Consider the following 24,239-nt stretch of genomic DNA (forward strand, 5'->3'; position numbering starts at 1 on the left):
CTTTCATTTCCCATGCACCAAACAAACTTAAAAAAGTTCATCGAAATAATCTAGTCTCACCCTGTTTTGAAATATAAGTCGTTTGACTTTTTGACACACTTATCACCGCATAATTAAAATCATTAATATATTTGGAATTTTTTTTGAATAAAAATATATGATTAATATAATAATTTAAAAATAGAAAATTTTGAAAATAATAATTTTAACTATGCGGTCAAAGAATTTAAAAATATGTGCCGAAAAGTCAAACAACTTATATTTCAAAACGGAGAGAGTATACTCCCTCCGTCTCAATTTATAGGTCCAGTTTGGAAAAAAAATTGTCCCAAAATACTTGTCATTCTCTTCTTTCAATACAAATTTATCAACATATTAATTGTGATTTTTTTGAAACTCAACATTATTCTCATTTCTCAATGCACTAAATCCTTATATTTATTGTGATTTTTTTGAAACTCTACTATATTCTCACTTATCAATGCACTAATTAATGATACATGAGATAAGATTCTATCTAACCAACTTTTTTCTTAATATGTGTGTTTATTTCAAAATGGACCTATAAATTGAGACGGAGGGAGTACCGTGTAATGTTGAAATACGAGCTAGTTGTTGTCTGTTTTTAACACGGGTTTGACAAAGAGACCAAACATCACACACGCTGTAGAATTTGCGTGTATGTATGCAGAGATGTATCATTCTTCTCAAACTTGTATTTTTATTCCCGTACACAAGGGGACAACTATGTCTCCTGGCCCGAATCACTAGCTTTCTTTACGCTGCTCTTTGTTTCAAGAATGGCTCCTTCTCTAATCCTAATGCACGCACGGTTTAAGGAGTCTTTTAATGAGAAATTTTTTTATCGGTTTTTCTAGTGTGTGCTCATGGACACTTCACACCAACCAAATTAATAATACGAATAGCATGTGCCCATGAGTATACAATAGACAAATTTTTTTTATTTAATGTAGTAATATAGATCTGGATTCAGCAGCATGTGTGAAATGAAGTTCAAGTCCCTCAGTTAAAATATTTTCTGATTTATTAAGATAAAAAAATAGTTACATAAATGACATGATAACTGAGTAGTAATATTTGATATTATTTATGTGAATATATGCGTCTATTTGAATCAAAATTTAATCTCTGTGATCATTTCGTGAAAGATTTTATATCTAATTAATTTGGATATAAAATATCTTGGTGATAATTAACACTGTACCAGCTAGCTCAAAACTACATATTTCATTTCATCCATGTTTCAAGCTAAACTTTATACACACCAATATATAACTATATATATATGCACTGTCTTTTCACTTTGTGTATATTAGTACAGATAGGACCTGAGGACAACTTTAGAAGAGGTCCCCTGGTGAAAGAGAGAAAGTGAAGAAAAGGCAAAAACAAATATTGGCCATGATCAGCTTTGGAAAGTAAATGTATATATTGTACTGGCAGTGGCAGTATATTATATGAATAAAGGACAAAGGAAACAAAATTTTGCTTTTGAAGAATTATATAATTCCACAGAGATCTTTTTCACCATGCATGGCTATTATGTCTGCCATATATCTCATTCTTGGCCCTCTTGTGATCCATCTTCTTCATTCTGTTAAAGTTATCATTATCATTATCATAATTTATAGATTCCCCAACTTGTAGTCCTGTAGTACTCTTGCAGATTAGATATGTCTTGCTAGCTGGAAGAATATAGAAGAAACTTCTTGCTCAAGGAACAAATCGGAGATATGATCAGTATCTAAAGACAAATTACAGAACAGATACACATATTCTCAGTAAACCTAAATTCTACTAGCTAGATCATATAACTTAAGATACTTAGACAATTAACATTATGTTTTCATATATGTCCTCAACTTGGCCCGCATGAGCAGCAATAAGGTACAAATGTCAAGTGTATTATTGAGGGAATTTAAAAAATATGTGCATTATTGATTTGGACCATATATATTCACTTTTATAAGAACTACATCTTAAAATATTTGTACAGATTCTGTTCCCATTCTCTTTGAACAATCAGTCACTAAGTTTAGCATTCCATCTTTGACTGCCTTTTTTTTAATTTGAGGTCGTTTGGATGAGGTTAAAATAAGTGCTTCTTGCTTAAAGTAAAAAAAATAAGTAGAAGTTAGAAGTTAGTTTAGACTTATAAGTGATTAAAGTGTTTGGGAAAAAAGTAGAAGTCATGAAACAAAAGCTAGGAATCCTAACTTTTTATAAATGCTTCTTGACTTTTTACACAAACGGTATGAACAAGTGCTTCTAACTTAAAACTCCAGGCTCCGCCCAAACACCCCACTTTGTTCTTAAAGCCATACCTACATGCTGTTAGAATAATATTAAGTGGTATAATAATGTATGTAATGCCGTGTTTGATTGTTTGTGAGCCGTGGGCATCTATCTTTACATTTTGTGTTTCACTTTTTCTTACAAATGGGAAGAGAAAATTCTGGCTAGATTAAGGATAGATAAACAGTAACTGATGTTAGAGAACGAGAGTCCGTTTGGGTGAGCTTATGATTTATGATTTAACGTGACTTATGACTTAACGTGACTTATTTGATAACCTGGGAGTTTAAAATGTCTGTTTCGGTAATTTTTGAATTGTTGATGACTTATGGGTTATTAAAAACATAATAATAAAAAATAAAATTAATTTATGAGTAACTTATATATAACTTATAGATAGCTTTTATCAAAAAAAATAAAATATCACTGAAAAAAGTACCTAAAACTAACTCGTGATTTTAAGTCAGTTTCTGGTTTATATATGATTTTAAGCCGGCTTCTGACTCATAACACAAACAAACATTTTTCTGAAAGCTGAAAACAGCTCTAAGCCCCAGCTCTAAGCTGGGGCAAACAGGCTCTAGGTCTAAAACAGCGGTGGGTTCATATATAATTTTCCTAACATCTGAGCCTAAGAATTTGACACGCCCCAGTTGCTAGGTAAAGAGTATGTACCAACAACTGACAACACGGCTCGTCAAGAGTCCAACAATCCTTTCAACATAAACGTTGCGGGTTCGAAATTCTGACATCTCATGAAAAATTATAAGGAGGCCCAACTGTTGGGAACAATGGACTAAGCCTGCTCAGCAGTCAGCCGCACTCTGCCAACTAGGGCTGAGCATTCGGTCGGTTCGGTTCAAAACCGAACCGAACCGAAAAAACCGAAAACCGAATTATCATTTTTTTTGAAACCAAACAGAACTGAATTATGGTTTTGAACCGAACCGAACTAACCGAATTATTTCGGTTCGGTTCGGTTTCGGATTAAAAAAACCGAAATTTTAAAAATCTTTATTGCAATTAGATGTAGATCTGTAGTCTGTATTGAATCATACCTGATTGTTGTATGAAGAAACCAAGTTAAAATGTGTAAAGAATTTGTTATCTGCTGCCATATACTATTCACCAATCACTCACCAATCACAACTACAAAGTGCCGAGGGTTCTAGTATATAAAGCCTGAGCAGGCAGATTGTTTTATATACTCCTCAAGAAGATAAACAGTTTGTATAAAACAACCCAGAGTACAAACCAGAGCAGAAACAGACTACAACTTCAGAGAGGCTCCTCGCTCTTCAGTAATTAAGAGAGTTTTATGTATTTAAGTTTATACATAACTAGTGAATAAAGCCGCGCTTCGCGGCGGTGTTATGATTTTTTTTATAAATTTGATACAAAATAATATTACAATCGTATAAAATTTATTTTCAGTCATGTTTTCGTTAAACATATCACTAATAAAAAATATAAAAATTTGTTTAAGTGGTCCTCATATCAAACACAAACTTATAAAAAAAATTGTTTGAACCACCCTACCATCGAAAATAATATTAATCAATAATTATTATAATTATGATAAAATTAAATATAATAATATAGATAAAATAATTATGATAAAGTTCAAGATTACAATTGGATAAGAATTATTTTAAGCCGTAGTCCCGTTTTAATAAAAAAAATACATTATAACTTAGATAAAAAATTATTTTAACCGTTTTCCCTTTAAACATAATATTAATAGAAAAGTTATTTAATCAGATAAAAATTAATTTGGGCCGCTCTCCCCTCAAACACGATACTAATCAAGAATCGTTTACATATTCAAAAAAATTAGAAAAATTAAACTAAAATAAGAATTGTACATATTACCTTACAAATCTTAAATATAAATTGTATTTAATCTATTATTATTAGTTTGAATAATAAAATCCTATTCCTTTTAGAATTCCATAGGAAATACTAAATAAGAAAAAAATTGTATCATCTTTAGAATTCTATAAGAAAAGAACTTTTAGAATTCTTAAACATGATTTTTTGAATTATAACTATATTTTCTATCCAAAATTTAAGAAAAATTAGAAGACTGAATCGAGCAATTCTAGAGACGCCCGCATCCTCCTTTATATATATATATATTGATGTATATAAAAAATATATATTTTATATGTAAAAAAAGTTCGCTTATTTCGGTTCAAACCGAAATATTATATCAAGAACCGAACCGAACCGAATTATATTCGGTTCAATCCAAAAAACCGAATTAACCGAAATTCTGGAAAAAATGAAACCGAACCGAACCGAAATTGTACAGTTCGGTTCGGTTTTACGGTTTCAGTTCGGTTTTGCTAACCCCTACTGCCAACACCCCGGTATACATGAGAAGATTTAGAATTGATATTTGGAAACAAAAATTAACATGTCTTACCAATATTTTCTTCAAAATATATCTAATTATGATCTTTTTCGAAGGCTCAAATTATTATAATTCTATTAAATTTATTTCACATGAGTATTTATTAAAGTGCGTCATCGTCCCCGGATATATACAATTCAGATTGACGAAGGAGTAGATTTAAATAGCACTAAATAGATATCAGTGTTGTATTAAACAGGAAATTAAGCGTTTTTGAAAATTAAGCGGACAATTAAGCGGATTAAGCGGTCGTTAAGCGGATTAAACGGTAATTAAGCGGTCAAAATGATGTTGACTTGCTAATTTTTTTTAAAAATAATTTTGAAATATTAATTTTTTAATAATATAACTATAATTATATTATAAAATTAAAAAAATATATTTTATCAAAAATATTAAAAATGCATATTCTTAACCCAACATAATATTATTTTTAAATATATTAATATTATAATTAAATAGGTAATTATATTTAATTAATCCGCTTAGTGACCCGCTTAAAATTCCACTTAAGCGTCCGCTTTACCGCTTAAGCGCTATAAGGTCCTCCTGCCGCTTAACACCGATTTGCGCTTTTCACAACACTGATAGATATATATTTTTTATTTTTTTTAACTGAAAATAGATTTATATTTAACTAACTTCTCAACCACGTCATAAATGAAATGAAACAAAAGTTAACAAACTTGTTATTTTCCTTCACTTTCCCACTACATGCCTAAACTTGTTATTTTCTTTCACTTTCCCACTTACATGCCAATGAGCATGAGTATGAGGTAATTATACTAAAACCTATACTTAGTTCCATATTTGTAACTATATTTAGCAATAGTATAGTATTTTCTATTTTGAAATCAAGTTTAGCATCTCAATAGTGTTTGCATTTTTTGGTGAATGCATTATTAGATAATATAACATCAGTTTTAAAACCTTCATTGCACTTTGCCTTGGACCATTATAATCCTCATTTGTAATCTCCACAAAAAAAAATAAGACTACAAGTCAAAATAATTTAAAAAGCACCAGTAAAAATTTTCATATTCTAAATTAAATACACCAGTTCTCACATTTACAAATTCTCAACTGATGCCAGATTCCCATTAGGAGTCTCAACTTGTCTGCAAGGTAAACATGTGACAAATTAAGGATATACAAGCATATGCTGATGTCTAAATGCGGACGTCTGTTTTGCCAGAATCCAAACATCTTTCACTCTAAAACGACCATAGTGCCTCGAAAAAAAACCTAGAGTGCAGCTAACTTAAAAACATTACCCTAAGGGGCTAAACCTCTATGTATCCATGGCCACACTTCTAATGATATGACTATATAAAAGCAATTTTTGTTAAACACGTGCACAAAACACAGAAGCTTACAATCAGCTGATGGATAAGTATGCGGCCATCCGAAATGCTCAATAGCAGTTACAGTTCATTGTTCTATTTCTGTGCAGTCATAAGGCTTTTTGTCAACCAGATTGCTGTTTCTCTGGATGAGACAGCGTCCTCCCCAAATGGGTTTAGCACGCCTGCAAGCTCATCAAGTTTGTTCTGTTTTAGTAACCGTGCACATAACTCAAGTAAAGATTCTAAAGCATCTGCTCTTTGTTGTGTAGGATTAGCCCATCCGGTTTTCCCATCATTATCACCAATTGCAGAAGTTGTAATCCGTACTGAAGTATCACTTACCTGCTCTAAAATGACCTGAGTGTCAGCTCTTGGTGTTTGCATTGACTTGCAACCAGTTTCTGCTTCCACTACATTTGTCCTCCTGTTACTTTCAGGCAACAAATTATCCAAGGGAACCTCTACTGAACTGTCCACATTGAGTCTTGATTCTGCGTCAGCTTCAAAAATGTGTGCTGTTGATGATAAATTCTCTTCCGCAATGGAAGCACCCTTATTACTACAGCCTGCATTAGACATTGTCATCGTACTGTGGTTTTCCAAAATATAATTTTCCTTCTTAGTATACCATTCCACTTTTACACATTGATTACATAATGCTTCAATCTCTGTTTCTGTTTCTCTCTCTGAACCACTTTCCTGATCCTGTGGATTGTTTCCGTTGATAGATTCTTCTTGTTCTCCATGCTGCGATGATGTACCAGCTATAGAACTCTGAGTCTCAGTGCTTTCTTTTGGTGTTAGAAAATGTAAACTTTCTTGTTCATCTCCATTACATATAGTTGTTGCAAAACTTGTAACCTCACTCCTGGAGTCTTCATTGCTGACAGAAATCTTTGCAGAATAGCTTGTTGGATCAACGCGTTTCGTCTCCAGATTGTCGTACTTAGCTGGATTTGCTAATAGCACATCAGCATTTTCTTCATATAATGGAAGTGGCTCCATGTCATTCAGCACTCTGACCTCTCTCTGAATGATCCCTTTGCTACAACTGGGTTTTCGAGTTGGTGATCTTTTTATCTTCTCCTTTGTGCTGTTAGGAGACTTCACTGGAAGAAAGACAGAAGACGGGTTGTGACACTGAAGGAGGTAAGGCTGCAAATGGGGATGGCGCAAAAGTTCTGCAGCCTATAATTTTTACAAATAATAATTTAGGAAAATCTGGTATGAAAATCCATCAATCGATTCAACTATTCTCTTTGAAACTCACAGTTGGCCGGTGCTCTGGACTCTTCCTTAGCATGCTCTTGATGATCTGCTTCCTGCATCGTTTAAGTTCACTTGAAAATTTATGGCGGTAAACTAAGACAAAAATCAAGGATAGTGTGTATGAAACATGATTGATGGTGTGAGACTGCTGATATGTATGTGTAATAGACCTGATTATACACGCGGGGGGTTGGGGGGGTGGGGGGGTGGGGGGGGGGGGGGGGGGGGGGTGGTCTCGAAATAATGTAAAGGGTGAGTACTATCCGAAGAACTAAAACATTTTTGAACAAAACACTTACAACGTTGAGGAATATACGATTGGCAGCGGAGAAAAAGAGGATCTGTTGATCTTGTTAATAAGTCCAGTCATATCCTGTTCAATGCCGTTAATAATAGGAATCAGAAGGCATATCTTAAGATTAGTTTTAAGTTTAAGTGCAAACTGTATATTTTACATATGTGGCTTAGAAATTACCGAGGCTCTAAATGGAGGTTGGTGTGCAGCAATCTCAAACATACAGCAACCTGATCATACAATATATTATATATTAAGTAAAAATCTTACAGTGATGGTGCAAAGTATGAAGTTTGTATTTCCTACCGAGGTACCATATGTCAGATTTGTATCCATATGGAATATCGGTGAGGAGCTCAGGACACATGTAATTGGGAGTGCCAACAACCTAGACACAAGTCGAAGTCACATGTTAAGGCTGTTATGAGAAGTTTAAATTGGTCTAAAAAGACGATTAAAGCAAATACCGAAGAAGCAAGTTCTTCTGATTGAAGCAGCTTTGCTAGTCCAAAGTCACCTGTTCATCCAAGAAAGTGGAGAGTAAATAAATTTTTTGAATAAATAGACACAAATTAGTCTTTAGAAGTTCCTTTCGAATTCTTACCCAGACGTATATCGCCACTCTTTGTGAGGAATATATTGGAACACTGTGATCAGATAAACTCATGTTAAATTTTGTGCAACAAAGAGGCATATTTTCGTAAAGGTGGAATAAATATACACCTTAAGATCCCTGTGAAGAACTCGATTTGAATGCAAGTAGTCCAATGCTAATAACACCTGAGCTAGCCATTTGCAGAGTTTCTACAGAAATAAAAAGAAAAAGACATTCACATGTGAATAGCCATGGCAAGTATATTAGTCAAGCTTGAATATTTAATAGTTCTTTACTCTTACCTCCTCTGGGAAATATGCACCCCTAGCCTTTCTAACAAACTTGGCCCTGATCATAGAGAAAAGTATTATTACCTAATCCAAGTGTTCATAAAAAGGTAGGCTTATCATCATGCTGATTGGAATTATTTATTTGTTCAGACACATATATATATTTTAGGGAATTCACCAAAAGATGAAAAATATTCAAATGATTAATTTCCTCTCAGATTATGATTTTATAATATAAGAAACTATGCACATCAATACATTACGAAGGTCTCGCCAACACTATACTATCTTAAAGAAAAAGATAAATCTAAGGTTAGTCATTTACATGTCTCCTCCTTCACAGCATCCTGTTACGATGCACACACTTGAACCCTGCAAAATAAAGCAAATTTAGGTACACTAGAAGCCTCAAATAGAATTAGTGTATGTTGCTTACTGGCTATATGTTTAGCACTTTGTTACCTCGACCCAAGCATCTTTGTACTCCACGACATAAGGGTGGTTCAATCTTGAAATTAAATTTATCTGGCATCAAACAAAAATATATTTCTCAAACTCAATATATTGTATGCCAAGGAATGTAACTCATAACACACAATACGATAGTCCAGTACTCCAGTAGATGACAGCCAACGTTTAATATTTACTGGATCAGATATGGACGTCTAGACGCAGGTGTTGATAACAAATTAAGTAGGAACTATCTAAAGACAGTCCCAATTAGGCAAGAACAAAGAAATTCCAATGATAATGAATGTAGATTCCCATGATTGACATTGAGATAAGATATCACGATTCTACTAAACAAATATCACACATTTCTGATGCTATCTTAGACTTTCTCTAAATAAATGTGTTACACATTCATATAAGATGTCTATCTTTGCCGATAACAAAGCTCAGCAGATCATTTACTTCAGAATATGAAGTTAGAATCCTTATTTTTCTGGCCATGTCCTTAATACTGGCTCAGTACACTAAAAAGAAGGGAAAAAAGATGAAAATAACCTCCTGGTGAGCCGCATCAATGAATTTCTCAGTTTGATTAACAAAGCGAATCTTCTTCAGAATATACCTATTACAATACAAAAGATAGATGATCAAGTTGCAATCTATCAAAAGGAATCCAAAAATTATGTCACATATTACTTGTTGAAATACAAAAAGTTAGTATCATGGGTTGTAAGTGGTAACTAACATCAGATAAGTACAGTATACACACCAAAGTTACCAATAAGCATGTTAATCCTGAAAACCTTAAACACAGACAAGCAAGATTCATAAATGAATTTAAGGAAATGGGAAAAATGGGCCTTAAAGATTTAATATAGATACACAAGCAAATAAAAAAATACATACCTTCTGTTTTCATTTTTATGGAGCACAAGAAACGTAGCTCCAAAAGCCCCTCTTCCAATTTGCTCAATCACTTGATAACCCTCTATCTTGGACTTATCAGTATCGCCATTCTCAGCCTCCATTGAACTTTATAAACTTCAAAAGGTCAAATTTTGACATATGGGTTTATCAAGATTTACTAAAATCTACAGATTCCATGAATATTATATAAAAAAATTAATGATTTAAGAGTTACCTGGTAGAGTAGAAATAAAAGGAGAAAAATTGAGTCCAAGAGAGAAGAAATGTAGGAAATAAATGGCTCCACTTGAGAATGTGGTTGTTGAGTTTGAGTTGAATGAAGATAGATAAATAAATTCAAGTAGCATCTATGCGATGTGTAGAGACAAATATGAGAGAGAAACAGAGAGGTGGTGGTGAAACACATTAAAGACGTGCAAGGAGTAACTGCTTGGCCTGAAATAATTAACAAAACAAATTTGGTAAAGCCCAGCTTTGCCGTAAGAGCATTTCCAACGGTTTTGGTTGTAATCGTTGGCTAAATTGGACCTGTAATACATTATGTAAATCTGTAATACATTTTGCTTCCAATAGTATTGGCTATATTGGTTGGCTATAATTTAAAAATAGTATGTTATTAATTTTTTAGATTGTTAAAATAGAATATATCAGTTTAATATGGTAATAAATGATGTGCAATCTTCCTACAGATTTTTTACAGATCTGTAGAGGTTCGACAAGTTTAGTCATCCATAAGAGGTTGGCTAAAATTATAGACAACAGGTTCACGTGGTTGGAGTGCTATTTTTTCACGACGTTGACTATATTTTTTAATTTTGGAATGCCAACTCATTTTTTAGCCAAAGGGCTTTGTATGGTTGGAGATGCTCTAACTGCTTCATCTCAGATAATTAAGATAACAAAATTAGTAAGCTGTTATTAAAATTAACTCTTTTGACAGGAGCAAATTGTTGTGTATAATTTTTTTATCTTATATATATTCATGTTTGTGATAAGCTAGATGAATGAATTTTTATTTTTTGGTGGAAATTTTGTTATAAATGATTTCATATTGTGATTGTTTTATTTTTTAACTTATTCTCTAAATGCGTAGACATGAATGATTGTTTTACAATTTGGACAATATTATTTTAATTCTATCATATTTATTTTTGCACATATATTTAGTAGAAGTTGCTTTTAACAATCTACTTACATTATCTGTATTGTTCTCTGTTCTAAAAGTCGGTGATTAATCACGATTAATCACCGATTAATCCCTGTTCCGTAACTCATCGAACTGATTAAATCTCCGATTACTCATCGATCAATCCGATTAATCCCCGATTAATCCTTGTTCCGTAATTTCACCAATTAACTCCGATTCCCGCTTTTTACAACACGGGTATTGTTAAATAACAATCTTCATTTTTATTCATGACAGTTAATGATATCAACTCTATAATCTCATGCAAGTTGCACATTTCACACATTTTACCGTCAGTTGACTTTAAGCGGCAGATGGATAGAGTCATAGAGGTAAAGAATCTGGAACGATAATTCCGGTCAAAAAAATCTTTAGTTAAAAAATGAGTTATATAAAAAATAAATATATATAAATAATTTTACAAAAAATATCACAATTTAAATGTATATAATTTAATTTATTGAACCACTACAGATATGTAGCAAATGTCACGTTATCAATTACTGTTATTTATAATAATTCGAAATAATAATAACATGCGATATTTAAAATTTAACCCCATCGAAATAAAATGGGTTACAAATTTAACAAATTGAGGTTCAACAAATTTTATATGTTCAATTAAGCCAACCATTATAGCCAGGGCTTTAATATCAAGCTATTTACTTGCCTCATGTTCATGTATATATACATATGCTGATGTTGTATGTATGCTATGAAGAAGCACACAGACACAGAACCTCTTTTATATACACGAACAGAAGCTGATATAGAGTTAGATGATAAATCGATGCAACTGTGTGAAATGCACTGTTATTCGAACTGCATGGACGGACGCAAATAGGGACTGTGTTGAGTATAAGATCACAATCAAAATTCTAATCACACATCTGGAATAAAATGAGTTGATTTTATTGACATAACTTGTGGTTATATATAGCCTTACAACTGAACTTAAAATTTCTAACAGATAGAGTTTATCTTTGATAAAGATAAAAACTTATCAAACTACCCTATTCCTAATGACTTATCTAGAGTCCTATATTGCTAATACAAGAACAAAACAATCCTTTCACACCCTCCCTTAAACTAACTGTACATAATTCCATAATCTATTGTTCCTTTTACATACCCTAGTATATCCTTTTAGCTGCTTATAAGTGAAGTGAAGTTTAGTAGGTTTACACATACACTTACTGGCTAAACTAACACTATGCATCAAATCTGGACGAGTTGTAGTAAAGGTACATCAAGCTTCCTAGTACTTGCTTGTAAAAAGAGTCATCGATTGCGACACCATGCTCATCACTGTGTAACTTGCAACTAGGAACAATTGGACTACAAACAGCTTTGCCTTCCAACATTATAAACGTTTTCATAATTTCAGCTGCATATTTCTTTTGGCAGATAAAAATGCCATTTGCATTCTGCGGTACTTCAATATTTGAGAAAGAACTTCATCATCCCAAGATCTGTTATCTCTAATTTTTCATCATTGAAGCTTTGAAATCACTTAACATTGTTAAAACAAGTCTAATACATAGGGGCCGTTTGGCTGAACTTAAAAAAAGTGACTTATAGATTAAAATAAAGAAATTGATTATAAGTGAAAAGTTGGTTTGGACTTATAAGTTATTATAAGTTATTAAGGGTGTTTGGATACCCTAACTTATAAGTTACTTAGTACTGTTTGGATAACTTAACTTATAAGCTAGCATAGTTTGGTAATTTAATAATATAATATTATTTTATTTAAAAGAATAATCATAATAATACAACACCTTATCATTAATACATGAAATATTTTACAGGTTCAAAATATAATTCTCTATTATAATAAAAAAGAAATAAAACCATATCAGCACAGAAAAAAGAAAGCTGCAGAGAATTGAATGGTCAATTAACTTTTCTAAATAATTGGATTGAGCATTAATATATTCCTGTATTATCTGTATTTGTATTTCCTATCAATATTGTTACCTAGTGGTTCACAGGATAAGCAGAAGCAAGAAAAGCTAACTTCTTTTTTTGGCTTCTCACGGTCTAATATAAGCACTTCCATAATTTTGCCAAACGGTGCTAAAATAATAAAAGTCAGCTTTTTTTATAAATAAGCTGAGAAGCATAGTTCCCAAACACCCACATAATATTCGCACGTTAAAGTCAGTACATAAAATGAAAACATATCATGATATATTTCTCTTTATCCTAGCTTTAAGTGCATCATAATATTTAGCTTGATCTGGTAGCATTTTACTAGTATCAATCGCCATGATGGAAGCTTCATAAACTTGCCTCTCTCGCTCCTCTTTTTGCCTCTCCCGCTCCTCCTTAGCTAAGCGTAACTGCAACTTCTCTTTTTGTAACTGCCTCATTTCCTTCTGTAATTGCAAGCTCATTTGAACTGATTCTGTTCTTGAAGAAGCAATGGCCAATGTATCTTTCTGCATTGTTTTAAGAATTTCTAAGCCCTCCTCATCTTTTGCTTCATTGACAACTCTTTTCAATCTCTTTGTAGCTTTCCTTCTAATTGGACGTTCCATCATTTCATCGGATTCTAGGCTTGTAGGAATCTGACTATCAACAGATTGTGAAGATGCATCTTTGTCTTTAGCTGGCTTGTTTTTCTTTGCCAAACTAGCTTGATATTTTGGCGAAAATTTTAGTGCATTCCAGTGACGTATAAACATAAATTTCTCTTTCATAACCCGCTCATACATCTCTACTGTTTGGTCGACCTGCACAATAATAGACGCACATAAAAATGTTCCTGAACAAGTAGTCTGAGCAAGTAAATTCTGCACTCAAGAGTGCTACTGATCTGCACAGGAAGCACCAAATCTTTATTTTCTTAAATTTTTTGATTCACTTGCTGATATAAATTGTGCAGTAAGAAGACCGACTAGTAGAGAAAGTACAAATCATTCTTGGACCACATACATTGCAAGAATCATCTCGAGTTGTAGAAATGGGTAACAATAGTCGAATTCTTTACTACTCATGTACGTCAAAACTTTTACAACCAAGAAATTTAGGCTAACACTGGTTAATTTTATTTTTTTTTCTTTTCCTTGCAAATTTAGACCATCTTTGAAATTTATTTTATTAAAACTTTCAAAGAACAATCAAACACCATCTTATAACAATCTTCTGTTATCACTTCTAGTCCAGTGTCCTAGTTTTCGACCAAACTGACATTCACATTACAACTTAAATTCTCTACAAGAACAAAAAGAAGAAAAAGCAAGATTGAAACTCTGCAATCAATGTGTCTCATCATATAAGTTTCACAAAAACTATATGATTCATACTACACCACTAGATGCATAGTCATAGAGATAAGAGATATAAACAACTGTGACAGTTACTTGTGCAAGCCTCAACAGTTAATCATTATGCACAGATGAATTCTGCAGCAGCAATTGTGCAGACTTGGAATCGGCAAAGGGTTACTATTATGCACAGAGCTTATGAGGCTCAGAAATGACCAATCTAGAGTTTTTGTGGGTCATACATCTCGAAAATTGGCAATTCGTCTATTTCAGAAAGCTGAGCAGATGCAGATGCAGATGATGGGAAAAGATTATGCCTGGATTGCTACCAACCCAATTAGTGATTTGATTCATTCTGTCAATCTTACCACCATTTCCATAATACTGTCCTGCATAATACCGTTTGCATACACATGGTTTTTGACAGTCACAGAGAGCAAGCCTCATATTATTGTCCTCAAAGAATCACTTGTTATATCCGAAATTTACAGATACTACGTGAAATAATTAATTATAAAATCATGGGGCTAATTGTTGGAGCGTAAAGTAGAGGCGACGAGACGGACGCCTTTGATGGACGCCAAGCCGCGAAGACGTCATGCTAACGGATAAGAATGGGTTTGAGTTGCAGAAGACCGAGTCAAACGGGAGGATAAACCTTGTAACCAACTTATGCTGATAGATAGGAACGTGGGCTAACATGGAGTAATTGTAGGGATAATTTAGTTGTAACTGAGGCTATATAAACGTATGTAATCAAAGGGCAGTAAACACAATCCCTACACCTCAAGTCTTGTACTCGAATTATCAACATAGTGAAACATTTATTTGGCAGGGCCAAGCCCTCCCGCGGTTTTTTACCCTCTTTCGGGGTTTTCCGCGTCACCATTTTCTTGTGTTCTTTTACTTTATTTGCACACTTTTATTGATTAAATTGCTTAGTATTCAACCCGAAAATTCTGGTTAAAACAATTGGCGCCGTCTGTGGGAAGTTTACTAAGCATCAATTTAATCCGACGACGACATCCAATAACCCACGGTCAGACACAACAGTTCCTACAGCGGAAATTGGTGTGAACAAAATGCAAGCTGAGATGGAAGTTTTACGCTCGGAAAATGAAACATTAAGTCGGGATTTGACCACTGCGCGGTCCAACACAGTTGCAACGAGAAAGAGTGTCTTGAGGAGTGTAGCACGACGCCTGGAGATGGACGATACTGAGAAACACTAACCTGAAGAGAATGCTTACAATGAGGAACCACCAATTGGAGAAAGGGACATGACTACCGACGATAGGAACACTGACAAACGTCGAGAAGAACGACATGATGATGACATGGAAGAACATGATGTTGATCGTGAGGAACGAAGGTCACGACGCAAAATATCTATGTCACGTGATGACGTCTTAAAACCAGTGAAAAAAGAGTTAACAGAGCTTCGAGAGATGATCTAAAGAATTTCGGGAGCACTTAAGCCCTTGGAGAAAGCAACTCCCACAAGCTACGCTGATTCCCCCTTTTTGACAACATCGCACTGGTCGAGATACCAAAATGATTTACGGTACCTACGATGAAGTCTTATGACGGGACGACATATCCTCTAGAACACATCACCCAATGTAAACAACGTATGTTCACAGTACTGATCACAAGGGACTTAAGGGAAGCATGTATGTGAAAGGGTTATGGTGCAGCGTTGACGGGACCAACCCTTCAACGGTTTGTCAACTTGCCGAATGAATCTATAGACACGTTTGCAGATTTGATGGACACGTTCAATCTACAATTCACTAGTAATAGGGTGTTTGAAGAAAAACGACGAGTGATCTCTACAAAATAGTGCAACGACACAGGGAGCCGTTAAGATATTACTTGACTAGGCTAAACAGAGCGGAAGTGACCACAAACGACCATGACATGTACGATAGGAACAAGTTACACTCATCTCATCACGTCTGATAGGTACTTGTAAACCACACGTGACGCAACACAACCAACAAGGCATGGATGACATCTACACGACAAAAAGCAACACCACAAGAGGACATGACGTGACACCAAAGAGAGAGACCGACATAATTGATTTTTTGACAAAAAGAATGGACACCTTCGATTGGGAACACGATGACACGATGGGTAACAGCCTCGACATTAACATATACAAGTTAAATGATGACAACTCAAACCACATACATGTCAAATGGAAAGCAAACATCATTATGATAATCAGTCGGAAAGCAGACAACTAATTTAAAAGAGACATCATACATGAAGTCGAATATCCAGAATGACTAGCAAACATGGTGACTGTATAAAAATAACAACGTGACAGTTGGACATGAAGTCTTGACATGATGATCGACGTGACAGCTAGACATGAACTCTAGAAACATGACAGATCATGTCGAATACATTATCACTTATGAGTCACAAACAACGATCGACATCACATATTTTGCTAATTTTGTGGCTGATTTCAGTCCAAGTCTACTATCTCAACAGGACATGATTGGGACTTCTCCTAAAATCGCCACAAGGGGACAATATAGCATATTCAAAACATGGTTGACATCGTTGTTGGAAATTTTGCTACTTTAATGATGCACTACATTTAAATCTTTATCACAATATAATGATACATGTGTACGAATCACAAGTCCCTGGGGGCTGGAACACGTCGAATTAAAAACTTTAACACAAGTAAGTGAACTCACCCTCTTTACTCTTTCAGCTTATTAGCAATATGATAATAAGTTAATAACGATCTTTGCTTGAGTTTATGCCATTTAGATGTTATTTTATGCTTCGAGTAAATGTTTGCTTGAATGATTCGTGATCTAAGCATAGGGCTGTAATTCGAGCCGAGCCGAGCCTAATTCGAGCCAACTTTAATCGAGCCGAGCCGAGCCGGCTCGATTAACTAATCGAGCCTAAATCTTTGCCCGAACTCGACTCGGTTAATTTCACGAGTCGAGTCGAGCCGGCTCGTTTAGCTAAACGAGTCGGTTTTAACGAGCCGAGCGAGCCAGCTCGTATAATTTTACACTTAATCGAGCCCAAACCTCTACCCGAACTCGGCTCGTTTAATTTCACGAGTCGAGTCGAGCCGGCTCGTTTAATTAAACGAGCCGAAACCTTTACCCGAACTCGGCTCGTTTAACGAGTCGAGCCGAGCCGAGCCCACTTAAACGAGTTCGAGCCGGGCGAGCTCGCGAGCCGCCCGACTCGAATTACAGCCCTATCTAAGCATGATGTTACATGGTCTTGTTTCTTACATGACTTGCCACTCTACTTGATTAAATATGTTATGCAAGTTATTCCAAATTGTCTTCATGTTTAACTGCTTAAAGTTGACGTCTTCATCATGATATTTATTGTGACATGATATTGCATGAGTATATTTTAGATACATATTAATAGACAAGGAGGGCTGATCACCCATCCTACTACGGTTGATCATTATCGAATGATGGTGACGACAACACTAGACATTACACATATAACTTACGACGCCACGAATAATGATGCATTTCAACATTATGTATTTAAACATTACATAATCACAATTACAATTACGAGCTAAGTTTCAAGAGGGAAAGGCCTTTTAACTAGCCTACGAATGCATGCATCGACGTTTGAAAATAAACATATTTGTCGAATACATCAACGTTTGAAAATTAAATATTTGTCGAATACATATACTACATGCATCAACGTCTGAAAATTATATATTCATTGAATATATATATTTGTCGAATACATATACTACGTGCACCAACGTTATAAAAAATAAATTTGTCGACTACAATTACGCATATCACAAGTTTATATACATCGACGTATTTAACATATAATGACGACGAATGCTCCACGAAATTACACTAGTCATGACCCTTAGTTTGACACATTACATATAGATCACAATATACATTTCTACATGTCACCACCTACACGTGTCATGACAAATTAAACCACATGTCACACATTATAATTATAAGTGACATATACAGTTCCAAACAACATATCACGTTATGATGACGAGATACACATCATGTCTACAACTTATACATTACAGACGGAAGACATGCTACAAAACACTTTACGTGTTGGTACTCCTATCCATTACGTCATAATCACTCCCAATTAAGAGGTCACATGAACCAATTTCAAGTCACGGACACATAGGAATATGCAGCTAACAATGACGAGATTGTAAACAATATCTTGCACATGTCAGAAAACATCTAGAGGGGGCTTTACAAATATAATGCAAAGCAACGTCACAACTTGACATGTTGGATGCAAAGTATATCAGTTGTCAACCTTGGATGGAATTCAGATACACGCGCTAACGTCAAACAAGGAAACGCTTCGTGTGATTTGAGGAGATTTTATTAATTAATTAAATTAATTAATAAAATCTGGGGCTATTGTTATATCCAAAATTTACAAATACTACGTGAAATAATTAATTATAAAATCATGGGGCTAATTGTTGGAGCGTAAAGTAGAGGCGACGAGACGGACGCCTTTGATGGACGCCAAGCCGCGAAGACGTCATGCTAACGGATAAGAATGGGTTTGAGTTGCAGAAGACCGAGTCAAACGGGAGGATAAACCTTGTAACCAACTTATGCTGATAGATAGGAACGTGGGCTAACATGGAGTAATTGTAGGGATAATTTAGTTGTAACTGAGGCTATATAAACGTATGTAATCAAAGGGCAGTAAACACAATCCCTACACCTCAAGTCTTGTACTCGAATTATCAACATAGTGAAACATTTATTTGGCAGGACCAAGCCCTCCCGCGGTTTTTTACCCTCTTTCGGGGTTTTCCGCGTCACCATTTTCTTGTGTTCTTTTACTTTATTTGCACACTTTTATTGATTAAATTGCTTAGTATTCAACCCGAAAATTCTGGTTAAAACATCACTAAACAGATTAAATAAAAATAGACAGATGAATTGATTGCCTAATAGCTGAGCATTGACAAAGCTCACAAAACTCTCAATCTCATCATCCACATGATCATATAATTCATAACTTTTTATGGTAGCAGCACTATAACAAACACTTTTAATTATAAAGTATCAAGTAAATAACAATGTACCTTATCTTGCTCACTCAATCCACTTTGATTTCTTCCCAAAATCTGGTTGTAAAATCCAATAAACTTGGCCACTTTTTCGTTTATTGTGCACCAACGATTACACAACGAATTAGCACTCTGATCACTCTCTAGCCTTTCTTTATTTTCATCGTAATATTTTTAAATCCTGGCCCAATAGTTTGTATGTGTCTGATTATTTCCTTGCACGGGATCCATACAAACATTCAGCCACACAGCAATAAGTAACAAATCCTCTTCAATAAAAAAAATTCATTGACCTCTTGCGCTTCTTTAGTTTCGGAACCTCTTTTTGGGGTTGGGGGATGGGTTTGGGGCTGTGATCGAGATTGAGTTTATTCAGAAACTATCATATCTTCAAATTCTGAGATTGATCCTTCATTAAGTAAAGATATAAATAAGCCCTCCATCTCTATATCAACACCACAAGAACTGAATGAGTGAAGTAATGGAAACCCCTAAATTCTAAACCAAAACCCTAGTTGCATTATTACATATATATATATATGTTCCATCATTATTAAAATAGACTTTCTAAACCAAAACCCTAATTACATACACATACGATCGAATAAAATACAGAAGATATCAACAATTTTGATTCAAGATAAAATCAAAAAAGTAAATACAAACTCACCTCTGCAATAAGAACTTGGATGGAGAGAAAAATAGAAGTTGTGGGAGAGAGAGAATGAGCGCGAGATGAGCTGGATTAATATAAAAGAGAGGGTTGCAATCTGTAGAAGTAGCGTCCCAAACTCTGATAGCTAAAAATTTGCCTAATGGGTGAATACGGTTGGAGTACTTGTTCTGAGTAAAGATAGCTATAATCAACACTATTCAGTCAAATAGTTAAAATGCATATAGATTTACAAATGAGTCTGTCCGAACTCGGAACTGATTGTGATTTAACTCCCTTCAACCGGTATAGACTATATATTTCATTCCAGAACCAGGAGGGGTAACTAACACGGGGTTGCTTGTGTTCTACAGAGAAAGGATTGTAATCTACTCTTGACAATATCACTCATCAAGGGTTTCAGATGGTTGGATTAAAAGAACTGCATTTCCATATATAGCAAAAGCATGTTCTTGTAACTTACTAATCAAATCAAAGTAGCACTTGCAAATACAACTTAAATTGAACTTGTTCCAAAGAAATCTGAAATCATTACACAAGCTTAGTTTAGCTTCTTTTTTTTCTTGGAACTTTTGGAGGCCTTCCGACTATCAACTTTAGCCTGGGCTGCTTCAAATTCTTCTTCACTCGGTTCTGCTATTCTGGCGCCGCCATATTTGCTAATCACAGATGAAAACATGGAATCTAAGCGGCCTTTCCTCTCGCTCTGTCGTTGAGCGATGATAGCATATAAATCGCTCGACTCTTTCTTTGATCTATAATCCGGTGAATGCATGGTTAGTCTAATATATCATGTAATATTGTACTATAGAGAGTTGAAATTATTTTGGGTTGAACATATTGACTTACTTTCCCTTGCGTTTTGGAGGTGTTGTGGGTGGTTTCATAGCAGAAACCTGGACAGCCCATTTCTGATACGCTTTAGTTGACTTTATTTCCCCTTGAAACATAAAGTAACAACACAGATTAATATGACCACACACTATGCTAGTATTGATACATGTCGTTACCAGCCACCAGTTAAAACACAAAAAAAAAGATGTCTATTCACCTGCAGCTATGGTTTCATCCAGGATATCCTTGAATCTATGTGAATCCAGTTTAGGATCTGAACATATCATAGAGCAGAAAAGCCTGCGAACAGCGAATTATGTTAGGACAAATGAACAAAATTTATAGGATATACATATGACTAAAATGTTACCTCTTCATGTTACCCTTGTATTTCTTGTATAGGTCGATTAAATCCTTCTTCTCAGAGTCTGACCCCCTATATTCTGCTTCAAACTCATCAATATCCTCTTCAGTCACCTGCAAATGAAATGCATATATATCATTGCTTATTCAAGGAACTAGTAACTCTCAGCATCAAATAAGCAAGAAAAAGTATATGCAATACTTTCTCATATATACAAACCTTTTTGTACATAGTTCGGAAAAATTCTTTCAAATCTCGAACAGCATCTCCTGCAAGTTCCTGAGTATAAGAACAACAAAAAGATTAACCTTGCCCCAGCTACAAGATGGCCTTTATGGAGATATTATTTCATCTGCAGTATACATGACCACTAAACGGAACTCAAGAATAAAAATGTATTACAATAGTATCTTGTAAGAAGATTCTTTAGGTCAGCACTTAACAAATAGGAAACTGATTCTAAAGAAAAAGCAAATCCTCTGAGGTAAGCTTTGGTATGATATAAGTATAACAACTCGTTAACTGGTTAAAATATAAGTATAACAACTCGTTAATTGGTGTATTATGTATTGCACCAACAAAAGTTATGACTAACTTGTAATCTGACATGTCCCTCAAATTCAAAATAAACAAAACCACAAAATGCTGCCACAGTAGTAGATCTATATAAACTCACAGCATCATCAATGCAGCCAGTCTGATCATAAAGTGACCGCTTTTCTTCATCACCAAGAATTGATATCACCTTCTGCAAATGCTGAAATTTATCTTTGGCCCCCTGCAGACACAAAGTTGATAAATAGTTAAATGAAAAGCAAGTACAGTTGTAAATGAGAGGGGATAAACTGCAAAGCAATAACAAAATAAGTTTTACCTCATCACCCGGGTTCTTATCAGGATGTAGTCGCAATGCCAATTTATGATATGCTCTTTTTATCTCCTGCTGAGTTGCTGTCCTTTCCACTCCAAGAACCTGCAAGGTACAGAACTTGTTCAGCATATGTTTCCACTTTGTGTCGGAGCTTGAAATTTCCAAAGCAAAAAATAGAGCTAGTTCTTGGTGATCTGAGTAAATATAAAATGATAACTATTCCAAGTATATTTTTTGGTTTGAAAGCTCATATACTAATTAATAATTTGTACCGTGGGAGGAAAAACTATTACTATCTTAAATTAGTGGGTGTCTGCTCAATCACCCCGTTTATAAGAAAATAAAAGAAGCCATCTAGCTCTTAACTGTTTTTTTTCAAGTCATCCAGCTCTTAACTTGTATGCAGCTAAATTGCAAGTATTATAGTATTATTACAATTATCTAATAAATATGGGATATTTATAACTTATAAGAAAGTTAAGTGATGTGATCGCAGTAACTAAACACATGCCAAACTACCAATAAACAAAAGTAAACCACCAAAGCTACAATCAGGTAGATATAGCAAAATCAGGTACAATCAAGTCTATTAACCTGTTTAGTAGGAAGGAGCGTAATAGGGTTGGAAAGTGGAAACGAAATGAAATATAAATCTGGAAAATTTGGAGGTAACTATTTGAAATTTCAATGCGTTCCTTGCTTACTATAATTCCATTGATACCATCAATTTAAACTAAAACCCAATTCCCCCAAAACGATAAAGATGTCTATTTTTCTTTGCTACTAATTTTCTTCATCAAACCAAATCAATAAAAATCTGGTTTGTTATACCAATTACCGTAGTAACTCAAATCTAATCTTCCACCCTTAAATTGGCTACCAAATTGAAGAAACATGACCAAGATGATTGTCGATAGAGTGTTTAAGGTGGTAAATTGAAGAATTGCAAACACCACAAACCTCGTACAAGCTCTTATCGTTGGACACAGACGACGAGTGGCCGGGATCTTCGTGTTGCTGTTCTTCCTCGTCTTCAGAAACCCTACTCTTCTTTCTCTTACCCATCTCCTTGTATCTCTGATCTCTCTCCAAATACTAGATGGATTGAGATTATTAGAGAGTGTAAATGGGTTTATGTAGAGAGGGTTGGATTCCCGCGTTAATATTCCTCGATTTCAAGAATTCCCGCCTGCTCATAATTCCCGTCTTTCTTCTATTCAGCAGTGGCCAGTGGGTTTTGCTCAGCTTATTTAACCCGGCCTGCTATTCGTCCGGGCTTGGTCCTTAGGCCTGGGACTTACCAATTTTGAGGTGGAAGGCTCTATTTTTTTATCAACACTTGGACAGTTTTCAAACACACATTCCTCTTTCCATCCAGTCAACTCGTTTAAGTCGGCTGTTTCACGTATTCTGAGATTTTCATGAAATATAGTTCTATAATTTTTTTAATTATTTTCTTTAAATTGTAAAAGTTAATTTTTCATTCAAAAAAAAGTAAAATAAAAAAATATTGTGGAATTATATTTTATATAAGTCTCAAATATATGTCAAAAAATAATGTAAAATATATATTGGTACCGAAGGAGTATAGAGCATCTCCAATAAACTCTTTATTCAAGTTTTTGAGCTAAAAAATGAAAAAATATGAGCAAAAATGAAAGTCTAACAACCTTTTAGTGACTCCTTAAAAAATAAAAAAGAAGAAGTTAAGAAGCTCTCGGCTCTCCTCAGTTGTAAGAGGAATACACAACTTTCAACTTATATTTTATTAAAAATATCATTCCCTTCCGAGTTCTATCATTTCACAACACTTACCTCATATTTTGAATCTTTGTTATAATGGAATTCAATATATGAATTAAATATAAATAAAGAATAAGAATAAAAGGTGTTGTTAGAGTTCAAGGTTTATGTAATAATTTGTTAAAAATCACATTGTTTGTATTATTATTTTTAAGAGAGAGTCAGGAGGTTACCGGAGATGCTCTTTGTCTCCTCAATAAACCCGGCGAATTAACCTCGATCCGATAT

The 24,239-nt window shown here is 34.4% G+C and overlaps 3 protein-coding genes across 4 annotated transcripts; all 3 read right to left on the bottom strand.

The window, feature by feature from the left end:
• Positions 1–5,743: 5,743 nt before the first annotated feature.
• Positions 5,744–10,262, bottom strand: LOC108220186 (serine/threonine-protein kinase Nek6). Of its 2 annotated transcripts, none has more exons than XM_017393878.2 (14): positions 10,122–10,261; positions 9,887–10,021; positions 9,536–9,602; positions 8,990–9,052; positions 8,853–8,899; positions 8,540–8,585; positions 8,366–8,446; positions 8,247–8,289; positions 8,110–8,159; positions 7,949–8,030; positions 7,823–7,872; positions 7,647–7,720; positions 7,349–7,400; positions 5,744–7,266 (listed from the first exon to the last, which is right to left on the bottom strand). In XM_017393878.2, exons 2-14 carry the CDS (start codon positions 10,006–10,008, stop codon positions 6,172–6,174), a joined length of 1,872 nt encoding a protein of 623 aa, XP_017249367.1. In that variant the 5' UTR covers positions 10,009–10,021; positions 10,122–10,261; the 3' UTR covers positions 5,744–6,171. The 2 variants fall into 2 exon arrangements, with proteins under 2 accessions (XP_017249367.1, XP_017249368.1); XM_017393879.2 differs by having other exon boundaries at positions 6,057–7,266; positions 9,887–10,012; positions 10,122–10,262.
• Positions 10,263–13,240: 2,978 nt separating this feature from the next.
• LOC108221306 (uncharacterized) lies at positions 13,241–19,622 on the bottom strand. The gene is made up of 2 exons (XM_064094647.1): positions 19,482–19,622; positions 13,241–13,831 (listed from the first exon to the last, which is right to left on the bottom strand). Exon 2 carries the CDS (start codon positions 13,811–13,813, stop codon positions 13,280–13,282), a length of 534 nt encoding a protein of 177 aa, XP_063950717.1. The 5' UTR covers positions 13,814–13,831; positions 19,482–19,622; the 3' UTR covers positions 13,241–13,279.
• A 924-nt stretch (positions 19,623–20,546) lies between these two features.
• On the bottom strand, positions 20,547–23,528 carry LOC108220355 (chaperone protein dnaJ 6). Its single transcript, XM_017394096.2, has 8 exons — positions 23,169–23,528; positions 22,212–22,310; positions 22,014–22,115; positions 21,557–21,616; positions 21,344–21,450; positions 21,191–21,273; positions 20,989–21,079; positions 20,547–20,894 (listed from the first exon to the last, which is right to left on the bottom strand). The coding sequence occupies exons 1-8, from the start codon at positions 23,271–23,273 to the stop codon at positions 20,681–20,683; spliced, it is 861 nt and encodes a 286-aa protein (XP_017249585.1). The 5' UTR covers positions 23,274–23,528; the 3' UTR covers positions 20,547–20,680.
• Positions 23,529–24,239: the final 711 nt, after the last annotated feature.

This window comes from Daucus carota, chromosome 5 (assembly GCF_001625215.2).
Source record: "Daucus carota subsp. sativus chromosome 5, DH1 v3.0, whole genome shotgun sequence".
Classification (NCBI taxonomy): Eukaryota; Viridiplantae; Streptophyta; class Magnoliopsida; order Apiales; family Apiaceae; genus Daucus; species Daucus carota.